The sequence below is a fragment of the Panthera pardus genome, unplaced genomic scaffold, assembly GCF_024362965.1.
Source record: "Panthera pardus isolate Hobbes unplaced genomic scaffold, ASM2436296v1 HiC_scaffold_5, whole genome shotgun sequence".
In the NCBI taxonomy this organism is placed as follows: Eukaryota; Metazoa; Chordata; class Mammalia; order Carnivora; family Felidae; genus Panthera; species Panthera pardus.
Window position 1 is genome coordinate 3,843,264 of NW_026526980.1, and position 17,978 is coordinate 3,861,241.

The 17,978-nt window shown below is 47.0% G+C and overlaps 1 protein-coding gene across 1 annotated transcript in view; it reads right to left on the minus strand.

Annotated features, from left to right (window-relative positions):
* Positions 1–17,978, minus strand: part of GRIN2A (glutamate ionotropic receptor NMDA type subunit 2A) — a 369,843-nt gene that overhangs the window by 43,011 nt on the left and 308,854 nt on the right. The window contains 2 exon segments of the mRNA XM_019468560.2: positions 8,204–8,364; positions 15,796–16,025. Of these exon segments, the coding sequence (XP_019324105.2) occupies positions 8,204–8,364; positions 15,796–16,025 (391 nt within the window).

Below are 17,978 nucleotides of genomic sequence, written 5' to 3' on the forward strand. Positions count from 1 at the left end.
AGATACCACCTCACACCAGTCAGAGGGGCTAAAATGAACAAATCGGGAGACTATAGATGCTGGAGAGGATATGGAGAAACAGGAACCCTCTTGCACTGTTGGTGGGAATGCAAACTGGTGCAGCCACTTTGGAAAACACTGTGGAGGTTCCTCAAAAAATCATCCGGATTTTTAATGGAGCAATATGACTGCCAGCCCACAAAGAGAAAGGGTTAAACAGACCGTGATATGGATACCACCCAATTCTGTCCAGTAGTCAAAGAGAATGAAGGCAAAAGACACCTACAGATATGGGAGGTTCTTCAAAACGTATTATTAGTTGGACACCAAACTGTGATATAACTGCATGGCTTGATAGCATCCCACAGAATGAACTGATAATGATGTGTGGACATATAAATACATACAAATGAATCTACCAAAGGTCGAGGAGAAAAGGTCTGGAATATCAAACAGACAGCGGTGCCTATCTGGTGGTGTGTGTGGGGTGATGGTGGTGGCGGTGGTGGTGGCTTGGGGCTGGGACATGGTCAAAGGGATGCTCCTTTTTCTGTGGTTTTGAGTTTTTACAGTGAGAATTTACGTTTCAATGAGAAGCAATGCAGCACAGCAGTTAAGGGCACAGGTGCTAGAGCCAGTCCGAATCCCAGCTCTGGAGCTTACCAGCCCTCGCCTGGCCAAGAGCATTGACCTCCCCGGTCTAGCGCCCCTGCCTCATAACAAAGGCGTCCATCTCTCCCAGAACTGTCCACCTGTTGGGACAAGCCAAGAGTTAGCACGTACGGGTAGGAAGAGATGCTGGGCTGAGTGTGAAGGCTGGCTGTGACCCTCACTCAACCTCTGGACAAGCTGCCTCTCCCCCTCAGCCTTGGCTTGCTCTTCTGTAAAATGGACAGAAGGCCTACTTGGCAGAGTTGGAACAGAATGAAATGAGATCACACAGTCGAAGCCTCCGTGTGAGTTGGGCAGGCAGTAAGAAGAGGCGGTCCCTCAGGAGAAGGAATCTTCCAGAAACCCCCTGCCTCTTCACAGTCTCCAGGAAGAACTTCTAACCACGTGTATCCTAATGTAAGAAATATATCCTTTGCAGGGGGGTTGTTTTGTCTGTGAGTCCATTCCCCCCATCTCAATGGAAGGAGAAATAGTGCCCCCTTTTTAAAGCAGCATTAAGATTTTCAAAGGAAAAAAAAAAGACATTTTAAAGTATGAACAAAATTAGTTCTGGGTTTTGTGTAATAGTGGGCAATTTAGCAGGCTAATTGTACAGTGTTATGGGAATGTTCATATTTATATTCTAAGTCATGGCTCGAAGCATGGGCTCTGGAGCAAGTGTGACCCAGACAAGCTGTTTATTCTCTCTACGCCTATTCCTTCCATTGTATATGGGAAAACATGAGAGTCGTTGGCTCGGGGTGGCTGTGAGGTTTAAATAATGCAGGCACAACACTCAGAGCAGTCCCCAGCACATAGGTGAGCGCCTAATAAATGTTATGGGCTAGGTAGAAATACCTCGCTTAGATCCCCCAAACCATTCAGGTAGCTTAATGCAATAGAGTAAGGTTTAAAAATATGGATAAAGAAATCCGATTGAGTTACGGGAAGTCAGAGGTGGGATAGTGGCTAAAGCTTCAGGGAAAGTCAGGAAGCAGATATTGAGGCCCTAAGCTCTCCACAGTTGCCGACAGAGGATCGCAAGTCGAGCTCTGAGTTATGTAGTAGCCCGGGCCAAAAGAAAATCCCAGAGATGGTGCTGTGCACAAGGTAGAAGCGTGCCTTAAGGTGAAGGAAAACGACACTGTGCATGACGGAGACGTCTGAGAGGCGGTGGAGGGCAGCAATGTGAACAAACTGATCTACAATGATGGTACCAGCAAGCTTCCTAAAATAGCTGTTTCTTTAGGGGGCTCCCATGCCAGCCACGGGGTGATGGAAATGCAGAGCCGTGAGTTACATTAATTTATATTCCTCTAACTCGGCGAAATACCGTCCAGTCGTTAAATGTGAAAACAGTCCAACACCACGGTACAGGTTGGAGAAAAGCAAAGTGCAGATGTGCACGCACGGCAATTTGAGGGGTGTAAGCCACACAATGCGAGGACAGACACCAGGAAGAAATGGAGCGTTGTGTTCAGAAGAAACTTTTCTCTGATTATTATGAGTAATACTTTTGTTGCAGAACAGTTGTGACACACACAAAGATGGGAAGAAGATCAGACTCCCAGGCAATGAGCAGTATCTCTGATGCGTTTTGATGTATTTTCATTTTTGCCTTCTTTTTACCTCTCCCTCTCCCTCTCTCCCCATTGCTGAGTTTACAGAATTAGGATCCCACCTTTAAATCGCCCCCCCCATTCTTTCCTATTTTTAACATTTTATGGGTGGCCTTGAAAATCCATTAATATAGTTTTAATTCAGTTTAACAAGAGATAATTGCAACCACTAAACCCCCCCCCCCAAAAAAAAAAACAAAACAAAAAAGGGCCTGTGCCTCCCTGAGTTTTTATTTTGGAAAAAAAAAATCCTAACTCTGTGATGTGGTAGCAATTATTTTTAAGCTTTATTTGCAGTGTGGGGGTGGATCTCAGAAACCAGGTCACTGTCGATCTGACTTTTCTCTAGAGATGAGGCTATCCCATTTAGGAGAACAGCTCGTGGAGCCCTGTTGTCTATGCCTGCTTTCAAACCCAGGAGCTGGAAATGAACCCTCTGAGTTTGATCCTGCCTGACTGATAAAATATAGCTAATATTTTAGCTATGTATGCCACTCAGAGAGCATCCTGGAAAGAACGTGCCCCACACAGCAGCTAATCATCGATGACAATCCTTACGCCTTCCCAAGCTACCTTTGCCTTGGCAACTTCAACATCTCCCAACCAGTTTCTTGTGGGGATAGAAAAGAGGATGCTGTGATCTTATCAACTCTCAGGTAGTCAGTTGATAGATATGTAATATAAAATATCTGTATCTTATATGCAGTATTTTAAATATGCCTAGATACACACACACACATATATCAGAGATAAAACTGCGGGCTCCAAGTCTTTGGAGCTCTAACCTCTTACACCCAGCTGCCTCACTGGCACGCCGCTGGGGAGAGGCAACCCCAGATATCACACTTAGTAACTCTTCAAGGTAGTGACTTGGTTAAATAGCCTGTTGAGTACTTTAGTTAACCTCAGTTCTTCATCCCTTAAAGGAGACACCCGGCTCGGCAGCATGCTGTCAGGATTAAACGGGATTATTATGCATGTGAAACGTTTGGGGCTGCGTCTCACCAACTGCTGGGTCTCAACAGATGCAGAGGGGAGGTAGGTGCCCAATGATGGGGTCCCAGAGACACTTCCAATTAAGCCTGCACAAAACCTCCTCCATGCCTCGTCTCCTCGGGGGCATGCCTTCTCAAATGCCCTTCCTCTTCAGACGGGACCCCATCTCCCAACATTCAATGAACCTCTCAGAAGCCACGGACTACCTCTACCTGAGTCACCAGAACTGCTAATAAAAGCATGGATTCCTGAGCCCCAGAGGCTTGGGGACCCTGTGCTCCAGAACAGGGGCTCAGTGCTCCCCTTTACCGCGAAGGCAGTGCCGCGAAGCTACGCAAGTAGCTGCCTGATTTTATTTTTACAGACACATCCCTGAGCACGACGTGAGGCCTGCAGTAAATGTTTATCAGTCCAAAGGCAACCCTCCCTCCCCATCCTTCTCTCCAAATACTCAACGTAAGGGAAGCCGAAAGATGCCTGCCTGTTTCCCAACACTCTTGGGCGGGACAGGAAATCAGATAGATAGGGGACGGCATGGCCAAGGGCTAAAGAAGGATGCTTCCAAAGGAAATTAGGACTTTTCATAAACGTATATACAAATAACTGCACACGAACATCAGTGAAGATAAACAGAAACCATCCCACTGCGTCTTGAAATATTAGGCTCTGAGGAGTCCTGGGGATGTTGACGGTTTAATTTAAATCTGCCGTAAAACGCTGGGCTTGCAAGTTTGCCCATTTGCTAGAACCGCTTGGAGAACATGAGCTTCTCATGACGGAGCATTTGTAAATCTAAATCTGCCTCCGCTCATTTCAGCTCCCTCTTCCAGAGCGGATGTCTTCAAACCTGGATGAGCGCAGGTCAGAGTTACCGAAGAGCTTCCTCTGGCATGCCGATTCCCAGGCTGCCGCCCCCGGACATTCTGATTCTGTCGGCTCAGTGGGGCTCAGGAACCCACATTTTTATTAGCACCTCTACTGACTCAGACTCAGGCCACCCTCGGAGAAATACTGGTCTAGAAACCCGGGGTCACAAACCGCTCACCCACCTCTGATTCAGGAGAGCCCCTACCTGTCACAACAGACCCAATCCTGAAAAACCCTATCTCTGTCCATGTTTGCACGTCATATCTTGTTTCCTCGTTGATTTGCCTGCTGATTTCTGGAATGGTTTATCTCGACTTAAAGTTTCAGTAAACAATGAAACTTAACTTAGTTTCAGGTTTCTCTCTACCTCTGGTCTTAAGGCAATTAGGGATCCCAGAGATAAGCTACGTGGTTACATTGACTGGTCTACTTTTTATATGTTGTCTCAGTAGAATGTGTTTATGGAATCCCTTTAGAACAGTAGTTCTCAAAGTTCAGCATGAATCAAAATCACCTGGAGAAGAAGGATACTTGTTAAAATGCAGACTCACAGGGGCGCCTGGGTGGCTCAGCTGGTTGAGCATCTGACCTCGCCTCAGGTCATGATCTCGGAGGTCCATGAGTTTGAGCCCCATGTCAGGCTCTGTGCTCACAGCTCGGAGCCTGGAGCCTGTTTGGTATCTCCCTCTTTCTCTCTCTGCCCCTCCCCTGCTTGCGTTCTTTCTCTCTCTCAAAAATAAATAAAACATTAAAAAATTTTAATTTTAAAATCTCCTCAAGTTTAACAATTCAGGGGTGCGTAGGGCACCTCTCTCTACCTTCCAGAAGATTGGAATCTTCTGGAGATGCTGCAGTGAAGGAGGGGAATGGCTGGGTGCTGGGTATGTGAGGAGTTCATTTTGTTACTGTTATTCCTTCAACAATACAGCCTCATGATATTTACTCTTGTGAAATTATTGCCTAAGGCACATCATGTTTTAAAATAACCTATTTCCTAGTGGCAAGTTTTAAAAGGAGACGAGATGTGAGAGGTAAGGAAAAGATAAGAAGCAAGGTGAGGCAGACACTTGACTTTGATGAAGTCTTGGAGGAGGAGCAGATGAGACCCCCATGGAGTTGCTGGGATCCTGGTACCATTCTGTGGTGGCAGGTTCCTGCATTTTGCTTCTCATAATCATGTTGAGGGGTTGAAGTCATATCATATCAGGTCGTGCCTCTTCCCTGCTCTATCTTTCTAAAATAAAAAAAAAAATGCAACTGGGATAGAAGAAAATTCAAGAAAGGAATCTCTTTTTGGAGTAGAGAAGGACTTCTGAATTACAATTCATAACCCAGAAGACTTAAAAAAAAAACTGATAAATTTGACTACAAAAAAAAAATCGGCATGGAAAAAAAAATACCATCTGGAAGCTCCAAAGACCAGAAAGCTGGGAACACCATTTGTAACTACACCACAAATAAAGGGCTTAATAAGAAAAAGACCAAGAGACCAATAGAGAAAATAATGAACGTTTTCAAAAAAGGAGCTACAGAAGGCTTTTAATTATGCATAGATTGATCTGGAGGGACACAGGATGGTCAGGAGATGTGGTTGCTGTTGGGGATACTTGGCAGAGGAGAAACAGTGTGGGGGGAAGGTTCTTCACTGTTCATCTTTTTATACAATACTTTTTGATTTGGAATTATGTAATGCATTCTCTATTCAAATTTTAATTTAATTAATTTAAATAATTAACCAAGCAGTTCTTTAAAAAAGATCCATACAGGGGCGCCTGGGTGGCTCAGTCAGTTAAGCGTCCAACTTTGGCTCAGGTCATGATCTCACAGTTCGTGAATTCGAGCCCCGTGTTGGGCTCTGTGCTGACAGCTCAGAGCCTAGAGCCTACTTTGGATTCTATGTGTCCTTCTCTGTACCCCTCCCCTGCTTGTGCTCTGTCTCTCTCTCTCTCTCTCTCTCTCTCTCTCTCTCTCTCCATAAATAAATAAATAAATATTTAAAAAAAAGAAATAAATATTTTTTTAAAAAGACTCATACCTCTCCAACTCTGGTTTCTGAGTTTGCTGTAATAGCACAAATTATCTCTCACATGGAAAACTGAGTATAGAGTAAAGCTGCCAGCTGCCCAGGTTTGCTGGGATGGATGTCATAATTATTATATGGCTTCCAGAAAACAATGTATACAATTTATGGCTAGGAACCGTTTCCATTCCTTGACTCCTTTTTGTTCATATTGTTTTTTTAAAAAAAAAATGGGAAAGCAAGAAAACAACCCATTCGCTGCTCTGGGTGACAGATGGATAGAGACGGGGCCAGCAAGACTCCACTCGCTCTTTCTAACCACTGTCATCCACATTTGCGTTCATGGTCCGTCCAAACCGACAGTGTATGTTGAAGAAAAGACCATGGCAGAAACAAACCTACAAAACCCATATCTGGGGCTCAACTGGAAAGTCATCAGAATTTTCTGGTATCTACCGAGATCAAACACACATGCATTTTACAGCTCGGCGATTCCTGTCTTAAGTATGTATCAAGGGCGGTGTACTCCCTTGTGCAGCGAGGGCATGTGTGAGAATGCCCCTAGAAGCATTACCCCAAACATCCCCGAATGGGACGCCACCCCAACGTTCACGACTAGCAGACGAGGATGACTCTGTGGCATGTCCCCACAGTGGACTTCCACACCACCACGGCAATGACAGACCTGCAGTGACACGTGGCAATCTCGCAAACAGACTGCTGGGCTGAAAGAAGGCGAGCGGAAAAGAAGACGTCCGGTGTGATCTTACTGAGATGCTAGAATAACAGGCCAAATGAGTCTACGGTGTTAGAAGCGAGGCTGGTGGCGGGGGAAAAGGGCGTGGCAGGGTTTCTAGGGATTGGCTACGGATGGTCAGTTTGGACAAAGTCGTCAAGCACTGCCTTAATGTGTGTATCTTCTCTGCATTTGTGTCTGTCCTCCATGAGATGTTTTAAAAATCACTCTGAGCCAGAATGCGCAGCACGTGAACGAGTCTGGGGTAAGCCATGGGCTCGACTTCTCAAGACGTGTTGTCCCAGCCCCTGCTGAGATACCAAAGAGATTCCAAAGAGACTGAAGGGACAAAATGCGACCGGCCAAAGCTCCTGGAAATCGTGCGGAAGTTGGGCTTGAGGGTTTAGACGGCGCCCCTAAGGAAGAGGCTGTGGACGAAACTACGGGATGATGCACAACAGTCATGTCTCACACCCCCCAAGATGCATTTTGCACATCCCCAGCATTTTGAAGAGGCCACGGAAGAGAATTTAACCTTTACACCAACTAAGAGCACTGGCAGTCGGGTCGTGTCTGTGCAAAATGCTTTCCGGCACATCTTCCCTCAGTCCTCACAAAACCCCTACGAATTAGGTCCCGTTAGGATTTCCATCTTACATATGAGGCTGGGAACAACTCAGCGTCTGTCCCAAGCCACACACGATATCAACGGGGGGAGGAGAGGCACACTCCAGCTTCACCTCCCAAGATCCTAGCCTCTGCGGTCTTTTCTCAGCAGGTCCTCCCTCCGAGTAGGCTACACTCTGCAGTGCCAACAGGTGGACGGGGACATCGGCTGCACCTTTAGAGACGCTGCTCTTCTCTCCAGCTTTCCTTTCTGCTTCGTCAGTGCTACACTATCAGCTTTTACATACAGCCACTCACCAAAAACTCCTACCCCAAATCAGATAAAAGTCTGCAGCACTTTGTTTTCAGCACTTTCGAGAGGCTAACAGACCCTTTAGATCTTTCTCTCTGGCTGAAATATCCCACAGGGTTGCACCAACTTCTTTATCAGTTGAAGAAACCCCTCTGGTTCTCTGCATTTTCAAGTGTCCTGGATTTGTGTTTCCTTAACACGACTCAGAAGGAAACCTGTGGTGCTCGTGAGATTAACAAAAAGAGCCCTCACGTAGGGTTCATCTGAACCACAGCTACTTTCCAGAAAACACAGCTGCGAAGGCAGGTAAGCACCAAGGCACGCAGAGTCATTTTCTGTGAGGTTTATGGGCTGGCAGGCCTGCAGAGAAGAAAACAAATCCCCATCATCCTTACCCAGTTTTCAAGCTGACCAAGGCATCTTCCACTCCCTTCTGATTGAATTTGGTCATGTACTGATGCATGTAGGGGTAGTTATTACGAATGTTTCTCTCGGTACTGCCGTTAGGCACCGTGCCAAATCGGAAAGGTGGGGAATAGTCGTGAGGTCTCTGAAACTGGAGAGACAGACAGACAGACAGACAGGACAGAGACAAAGAAAGAAGGAGGAGAAGTCAGCCACCATTGTGTCTTGTGTCGGGAGTTAAACATATGCACGCCCTAGCACAGGACAGCTGAAAAACCATTCATTTCTGTTTCCTTTTTTATTTAATCCCACCTGCCACTGGCCCGTGAGCTCTGAGAGGTCAGAAACAGTGTCTGTCTCGTTCCCAACTGTCCCCCCAGTGGCGAGCACAGGGCCTGGCTGCGTGTGCGACAGGCATTCGTTGGATTAACTTTTTTTGGCCCCATTATAGACTGGCCTTGCGGTGGGCACACGGGCCGTGCTCAGGAAACACTAACTGCCAAAATGAAGGTGTTACTTTAACTCGGTTCATTTTATCTACCTTCTCATGAAATTTCTCTGTTTTCCCCACCAATCACTCCCTTGTCTGAACCTCATTCACAATTACCATGACCGCCCCTGGGCAATGATGAACAACACAATGTATCACGCCAGGATACGCCTCCTTGGCCTAAGGATTCTCTTCGGCTGGTTATTTTTACAAACAGCAGACACAGGACAAGGTCTGAAGAGTAAAAGCCCTTTTGTAAGAGACGCACTGATATTGGTAGGGGTGTCTTCCTCTCAGCACCTAGAGAAGGAAGATGTCTCATCTCTAGAAACTCTTATTGTTGAAGGCACCAACTTAAGTCTATAGAACAGCCCTCATCCTTGTTTACTGTGCTTTTCCTGACAAGCTCCCCTAACAGGACTCCTCACCCCCGCCCCCCGTGTCTCTCTTTTGTCCTTAGCTGGTGACAGTGGTCAAGTTGGTGGCTTGGGCCATCGCAAAGAGTTACTTGGCTTTCCTGGGCATGTCCCACGTCTACAGAATGTATCCATGCTATTAAACTTTTGTTTGTTTTTCTCCTGTTCATCTGTCTTTTGTTATAGAGGTGTCTCAGCCAAGAACCTACAAGGATAGGGGGAAAATTATGTTTCCTCCCCTACAGTAACTCTGTGTTTGCCATTTACTCATTCCCCACTCGCTCATTCATGCATGGCCCACTTATTGGGGACCTAATATATTCCAGGCATAATGGCAGCCTCCACGAACGTTTCTTGAGCTGGAACCATTAGCTTCTTGGGGATGCCCATATCTTGAATGGCTCTCAAGCCTCCATTAAGGTTGGCTCTCCATGCTCCACTTGTCTTCCCTGATTGACTGATATTGTGTTCATAAGTGCAGTGCCTGGGACAGCCCAGCGAGATTAGGAGTCAAGAGTACTAGGTCTGACTGAGTCCCAGAAACAGAATTAAAATCTAGAGTCAGCAGAGGGCAATAGGTACAAGTGTGAGCTCAGGTTCAAAAGTTAAAAAATCAGGTTCTACCATTTATGAACTATGAGACCTTAGATAAGTCACTTTATACTGCCTCCATTTATTTTCCAGATCAGTACTCCTCTTGTAGGGGTTAGTGGGGCATTCTAAAATTGCTAAAATTTGTCAAGTAATTAAAATAGTACCTGCAACAGAATGAGCACTCAAAAATAGTTATTATTACTTTTCAATTTTATTATCAGCATGGACAAAAAAAAAAGTAACCTGGGCTTCATTTTTCCATGAAATAGGAAATTCTGGAACTATACAGTAATGATAATGACTGGCACTTTTTGAGGACTTGCTTAGGGCCAGCATTGTGCCAAGGACTTTACAGATGCTGGAGCATTTAATCTGCACAACGAATCTGCCAGGTAACAAATCTTAGAGGCTCCATTTTACAGATGGGGAAACTAAGGCTGAGGGAGGTTACGTGACCTATTTAGGATCCCACTGCTTGCAAGCAGCAGCCCAGAATTCCATCGCACCTATGCCTGACCTCAGGTTAAAGTCTGAACTCTGTCCTTCCTCAAAGTCCGTCGCTAGTAACCACTCCTCTTTTAGAGGGAGGACCGTGCAACCCACAGAAGGGAAGGATGCCCAGCAAACCCATGGCGGGACCAGGGCTAGGATCCAGAGGCATCTGAGACTTCTAGGTCAGCATGTCTTACATGCAGCTAAGAACTGCCGGAGAAGGCATCCAAGTTCACCCGAGCCAGACCAACCACAACCATCATTCTTCCTTCCAGACTCACACTTCATTTCACCGTTAATTAAAATTTCCACTTGAAAATCGTGTCCCCTGAATTAGGCAAGCTGCTGTGTAATAAGCAGCCACCACTGCATTTGGGGGGAAGTGGCCATACATTGGCCAAATGAGATCTTCCTGCTTGGTGCCTTGCGTTGGTAGAGTGTGTGTGCATGTGTGTGTGCGTGTATGTGTGTGTGTGTGCGTGCACATGAACAACAAAATGCTCTTTGCACTCCCTCTGGCGGGCAGTGCCTCAATTTATCACCAAAAGAGGAAGAGGCACCAGCCCCGCTCGTGGGCACGGCAGCCGCCTGCTCTGGGGACACAGGTAAGTACTCTGTATAAATCTAGGTGCTGTGTCAGCTGCTTCCGATCTCCAGAGGCATGGGAGATGGTCCACTTGACCAGATGTGTCCCCTTCACTCCCTGTCTGCAGCAGAGGGGCCACGTAGCTCTTTACAGGTTTGCTCTGGTCCCTACCTTGGGTTTGCACAGTGACAGAGGCAGATGTTCAGCCTCAGTGGTGAACTTCCACACTTCTCAGGCCTTAACTGCACCATCACCCCCACAAAATTCAGCCCAGCACCGAGATCCAAAAACCTTTCCCACTAGAGTAAAGGCTGTCAAACTTAAAAAAAAAAAATTTTTATGTTCATTATGCTTATTTACTTTTGAGAGAGAGAGAGAGAGAGAACAAGCAGGGGAGGGGCAGAGAGAGGAAGACACAGAATCTGAAGCAGGCTCCAGGCTCTGAGCTGTCAGCACAGAGCCTGACGTGGGGCTCAAACCCACGAATGGTGACATCATGACCTGCGCTGAAGTTGGATGCTTAACCGACTGAGCCACCCGGGTGCCCCAAGGCTGTCAAACTTTTTACAGCATGACTCTCAAAACACACTCTATGGACTAGGACATTCTTCACGTATACCCTGTCCACACACACACACACACACACACACACACACACACACACACACACAAGTGCCACTTCCCTGCACTCTTTCTACATGTGATCTATTCTGATGTCACTAAGATGTTCTATTTCTTTAATGGCCACAACCGTTACATTAATTTCAGGGCTCACTAAAAAGCTAGGACCTACAGTGTGAAAAACAGACCATAGGCACACGAGGTAAGTGTGGGTCATCTCTTAAATCCGGGGGCCTCCCACTGAGGACATCATCCGTGTAGTTTTCAGAAACGATTTCTTGTGCAACTTTCTCCCAGAGAGTTCTGTGTCCAAAGAGAACAAAACAGATGTGGGCTGTAGCAGAGGAAAGGGTGGTACAGAGATGTCCATGGTCAGCAAGACCACAGAGCAATGTAATCACGATGCCGGGGGTGGAGGGAGTCAGTGGAACTCCCTGGGGCTTCTCTCTCTGAAGACTACACTCCCTGGTCAAGTTCATTGCCTTCACTTGGTCTTAGGCTTAGACAATTCAGCTCCTCATCTGCCCCTTAGGAATTGAGTCATTTGGGGCAGCTGCCTAAGTTCTCCAAGCCTCAGTTTCTCTATGTGTAAACTGGGGACCGCTTTTGCAATTAATCATTTGGTCCTTCAAAGAATACGTGGCTTGATACACATTGCCTCATCACCTGCTGTCACCCAAAGTGACTTTAGCCAAATAATGGGGCCAGTTTCCTTCTAATCCGGAGAGCAAAGGATTAGGAGGGTTATATTCTAAACTTTTCTTCCATCCAGTATGTGAACAAGTCTGGAAGTCATCCAAGGGGGCAAGACACGGCAAGCCCTTCAGGACCACGCAGGTACAGATGCAGGTCTGGGGGATAAAATGCTTAGGACAAATGTGGCAATGGACCAGGACATTTCTTTATTCCTCTTACACATCCAAACTACACATTTATTAAAAATAACTAGGAGCGCCTGGGTGGCTCAGTTGGTTGAGCGTCTGACTTCTGCTCAGGTCATGATCTCGCAGTTTGTGGGTTCGAGCCCCACGTCAGGTTCTGTGCTGACAGCTGGGAGGCTGGAGCCTGCTTCCGATTCTCCATCTCCCCGCCCCCCTGCCCCTCTTCCCCACCCTGCACTGAGCTCTCGCTCTCTCTCAAAAATAAATAAAGACTAAAAAAAAATTAAAAATATATCTGTCTTCTGTGACTACAGATAAGGGTCACTGGCATGTGGAGTTGCATTTCGAGTACGGTCTGCTCCTGCTGGTGACGTGCCACGAGCTTCTGGAGGTCAGCATCAACCGACTGTGGCCCTTAGAAGGGAGGAGAGGCTCAGAGGCCTCTGTGCAGCCAGTGCCCACCCAGCAGCAGAACCGCAGCGCTCGGGGACAGCACAACTCCACGGGGACACATTCGTGGGCTCCGCTACCGAGGCAGGCTCCTGAATTCCCCCCATTGTCACAAGAGGCCAGCTGGTGCAGCACCGCTCCCAGCCCCCAGAGGTGCGGAACAGCTCATGAGGCAGCAAGGCTGAGGAGGAGGAGGAGGAGGAGGAGGAGGAGGAGGTTCATTTGACCCCAAATCTGGCGTTGCTCTCGCCACTACATTCATCTTGGAGCTCCCCCACCCTTTTTGGGAAGCTTCCCCATCAACATTTCAACTTTTCTTTAGTATTTCCTAGGGGAACATCTACCTATGAATCTGCCTATTTAGAACCGAAGCCCGAGCTCATCTGAGTGCGCCACGGGCTTCAACGGTGCTTTTCCCAGCAAGCACTAAGACTGCAAAATGCTTTAAAAGCATCATAAACCTGAGTTGTTACACAGGTAATCATGATTTAAAAAAAAAAGGGGGGGGGGGGGGAAAAAGGAAAAAAAACACCTGAGTGTGTACAGTATTAAATTGATTCCATATAGATTTTTTTATTTTGTAAACTTTTTCGGTGGATCTGCTATTACTCTTCTGGGAGCATTTAGCTTATTTACTCCAAGAATTTTGCTGTTTATCTAATTGTACCAAACATTTAATTAAAAGAACTATCTGCGTGCCACTAATGCTCTGAGCTTGGGAGCTGAGCTGTGTCCCATGAGGATGTGGTATCTGTTACGAGGCGTCTCAAAGCCAGAGAAGGTCAGTCAAATTATTAGTGGTTCTAATTAGTTTTCCCACAAGCGGCCATGTTATTTAGACCCAAAACTACGTAGCAAGGGATATTTTTTTCTCACCCTTGCCTTTGAAAAGAGCAACAAAAAGCAAAATAGGCCGTGAACTACTTTCTTGAAAAATCCTGGTTCCCGATGCTTCTGCTGTACCTCAACCTGCCTCTTCGAGGAACCGTATTTTCATTCCCCTGATGTGACGGGAGGCACGTACCGGTGCCGGTGGCCGTGGGGGATTCTATGGACTAAAAGGCACATTCACGACTGCTGTCTGCCTCTCTCGCTACAATCTCTTCTCCTAAATGTCAGGGAGGAATGAGGAGGCACGGCCAGGTTCCATGACTATAAAAGCATGGAGTAAATCGCACCTCTGAGTTTGCCCTGCCCAGAAGCAAAGGAACGGCTGGGGTTTTGTGCTCCCACACTGGTTAGCTGTTGTTTAGAGGTAACCGAAGGGATTGGGGGAACTTAACCTTCCCAGAAGTTTACCGTTCTAGTGCCCCAAGGTGATCCTCCTGTGAAGATCCCCCTTATGAGCCTTTGTCAGCAAAAGTGGGATGGGTACACGGAGCTGGAAGACGGATCCCAGGAGACCCAGGTGAGATGCCTACAGTGTCCTACACAGCATGCATTTGTCACCCAACAAACATATCCTGAGCACCTAAGTGCCAGAGAACTCTCTCCTAAGCATTCCCCTGATAGCCCCTCCAGCCATGTCAATGTTAATCTCACAGGTTTTAGCTCCTTGATAATACTTGTTCCTGCCTGGAATTTTGTTCCCCATTTACATTCATGCGTGTGTTGTTTATTTCTCTCTACTAGAAGTGAAGTATCGTGGGAGTATGAGCGCAAGCTGCCAAGTTCGCCACAGTAGCTGGGAACACCCCTCCCAAGAGGTGACACTTTCCCTAAAAGACCGGAAAGTCAAGGAGGAGCCAGCCATGAATGATGGGGAAGAACATTCAAGGCAGAGGGCAGAACAAGTGCAAGGGCACTGTGGTGGAAATCTGCTTGCGGTACTGAGGGTACGGGGAGGGCGGCTGTGCGAGCAAGAGGGAGGGAACACTTGAGGGGTGCACCAGATAATAGAGGTCTCTGTCACCATGGTAGAGTGGCATTTACTCCAGCCACAGTGGGAAGCGTTCAGAGAGAGGCCAACCACTCACCCCTGCCGCTCATCATCTTTCTGATGACAGGCCTTCTCTCTACCTCTTTCAACCACAGCATATGTCACAGATAAGCTGTTAGGGCCTTTCATGGTTGATTTTCTATTCAGCGGTTTGTTGACGAATGCCAAAAGAATACACGTAGACTTAAGTCAGCAAGACATGCTGGTGAGATTTTATGAAGAGAGACAATTATCCACGTACGCGAGACAGAAAATCTTTGCGAGGCAGCAATCCCCACACTGCTGAGCTTAGCAAGTCAGGATTTGCTTCCTGAACCTAAAATTTCAACGGAAGGCTGCACCCGGTTTACCTCTTTTCTTCCTCTGGGTGCCTTTCTGAACAGCCACTCACACCCCGCCTCCCTTGTGACATTCTAGCAGAGAATGGAGACAGCAGGTGTGATATTGGAAGCACGGCCCCGCCCCGAGAGGGAGGGCTGGAGAGATGTCTGGGTAAAAAGGAGCCGGTGGCGAACGAAAAGCCTCTCTGCTCCTTTTGTGCCCTTGAAATTTCAGGTAAGTCAGGAATGCAGACGGTGGGGCTGGCCGGCTACACGGGTACAAAGGCGCTGTTAGTTTGTCTCTGGGCAGGCCTTAGAGACGACTTTCTTTCGTGTCAGAGATGAGAAATCCAGGCGTGGGGCACATTAGAGACTCAACCAATGCCAGAGAACGGGGACGTCGCTACAGGCTCAGAGCACCCCACTTCCGCCCCGCCCAAGTTTCTCCTTGTCCAGGCTCGTGGGTCTCCTCCAACACCACGCGCTGTCTTACGGGGAGAACTCCAGCCTGAGCTGGAACACAGTGCCACCGTCATCGTTCTCTAAATATGACAGATGACCATTTGGGGAAACGGTGCTTCCAAATTAGACCCGGAATCTTTTAGATCCGGGAGGGCTAAGCCTCAGGTTCTGTTTCTAAAATTTTTAGAAAGATGCCAATTCAAGTTAAAAGAAAAAAAACCCCAACCCTCTGGCTTTGTGCTTTAGAGTTGATGGGTTTGAATGGGCCCTTCTGAGAAGAGAGCATTTAAGATCAGCCCCTCGGGCAGTGAGGGAAGTAAGGTGACCTTACCTTTTTGTCACTGAGGCCGGTCACTTGGTCCACAAATTCCTCCTGGATCATGAAAGCGGCCAGGTTGGCCGTGTAGCTGGCCAGGAAGATGACGGCGAAGAAGGCCCACACGGACACCATGATCTTGCTGGTGGTACCTTTGGGGTTCTGGACGGGCACGGAGTTGTTGAACACCAGGCCCCAGAGGAGCCATATAGCTTTTCCAATCGTGAAAGAAGGCCCATGGGGTGCTGCAAATAACAGGAAGGACATTCTCAGAACTTTCTCCAAAGGGCAATGCGGCGGCTGCCAGCAATCCTGCCGGGTGCCGGAAGATGGGACTGTCTCACGGTGGTACTTCATTGCCCCAGAACCACAGCCACCACACTCCCTGCGTCTTTAAAAATGAGCATTTCCCCCACATTTCTATCTAGCTGGATTTTTTTTTTTTGGCCACATTTCTTAAAAGAAGGCGAAATAAATAATAAAAACAAACAAGGGAGAAAGGAAAAGAAAAGGGCTCTGCAAAATGTGGTTTTAAATTTGGATTCGATTTCCATCTGGGGGAGCCAATCTCCTTAATCAGCCTAGTGAGGCTTGCAGAAATGCACGTGTGGGGTCGCTTCAGTTCTCACAGGCCGTGCTACCGGTAAGAACCATGCGGTCCAGTGGGACTGACGTGTGGCAGGCTAATCCAATTGTCCCTCGCAACTGCTCCTGTTCAAACTCAGACGTAAAGTGTGCACAATATAGGAATTAAACCCAACTGAAAACGCTCTGCAATTGGAGACATCAAGGAACCCGAATAACAGCTGAATTCTCCCACCACTTCACAGATGAAAGACATTTGGTTGCAGGTGATGGAAAATGAACTCTGATATCACAGCACTTTTTCTTCCTCGGTGTATCCCCGCAACAGCTACGTGGCCCTTTTAAGATTCTTAAATGTTCTTTGTAGCAATCTTCACTAAAGAGGCAGAACAACATGGCACAATTTATTGGGGTGGGGGTGGGACCCGCGGGCTGTAAAATGCAAGCCTTTCGGCTTTCATGTCTGTTTTGCACAAGGGGGAGAAAAAATCAATTTATGCCCTCATTTCATGGGAAAAAGGACTTCCTTTAACAGAAGGTTAATTTTTATGTCATTTAAGTAAATGAAGATATGAAAAAATGATCTACTCAGACTTCAGTTGGCAACACCAGCAGAGTGGGCAATAAATAAGGTGGCAGAAGTGAATCATTGACGGGAGGTATGAAGTTCTGGGCAGGGAGCCTGGGAGAAGCAAGCTTTCTGCACACTGGAGGCCAAACCCAGGCGGCAGCAATATTTATAATAACCCTATACAGCACATCAAAGGGAAGGCAATTAATTTTGTTATTCTCAATCTCAAGCGCTTCTGTTTCTCTTTGCCTAGTTTCATAATCTTCTGGACTTATTTATTCCCAAGATGCCAAGAAGTCTTAGGAAAAAAAATAATAATTAGAGTCAATCCAGTTAACTTCATGAACTACTTAATTTTATTAGGGAATGAGGCTGACCAGAAGTGATGGCTATTTGGGAATCAGAAATAGGCAGCTGCAGGGCTTCTGTCCAAGACTTTTGTGAACTCCTGATTCATGGATACTATTACTGAGCCGGACATAAAACCTTCCCCATAACGTGCCGGGAAATGTAACAGAAAGCCATTTTGCACAAAGAAACCTGTAGCTGTCATGTCTGGAGTTTCCACAAGCAGATGAGCAGGAAACAAAAAGCCTCGAGGCGACGGAAGGGCTGGGGAGTTTGCTTGCTCAATTCCTTGCCTTACAATAGTCTTCCAAGTGTGAGCTTTGGCCAGAGAAGGAGTTGTCACATGTGACGGCCTCTGGATTGTTTTTCGTCTTGAAAGATATATACCTGATTTATCCACTAATCTGCAGCCAAGTTCAAACTACTGTAATCCTTTCTCTCAGAAAACTAGCACCTTCCTGCCACTCCTGCCTGCCCTTCTCATTATCCCAAGAGAGCAGCCCCCGTGATCCTCCTACGCTGTACATGCTCCGTCCCGCCTTTCCCGCCATCTTGTATCACTGTCCACCGCTCTCACTCACGTCTTTTCTGTTTCATCCAGATTGATTCACCGTCAAGGTCTTTCTTTGTATTTGCTGTTCCATCTGCAGAAAATGCTTGTCCCTCCATTTCTCACGTGACTTCTCATTCCTTC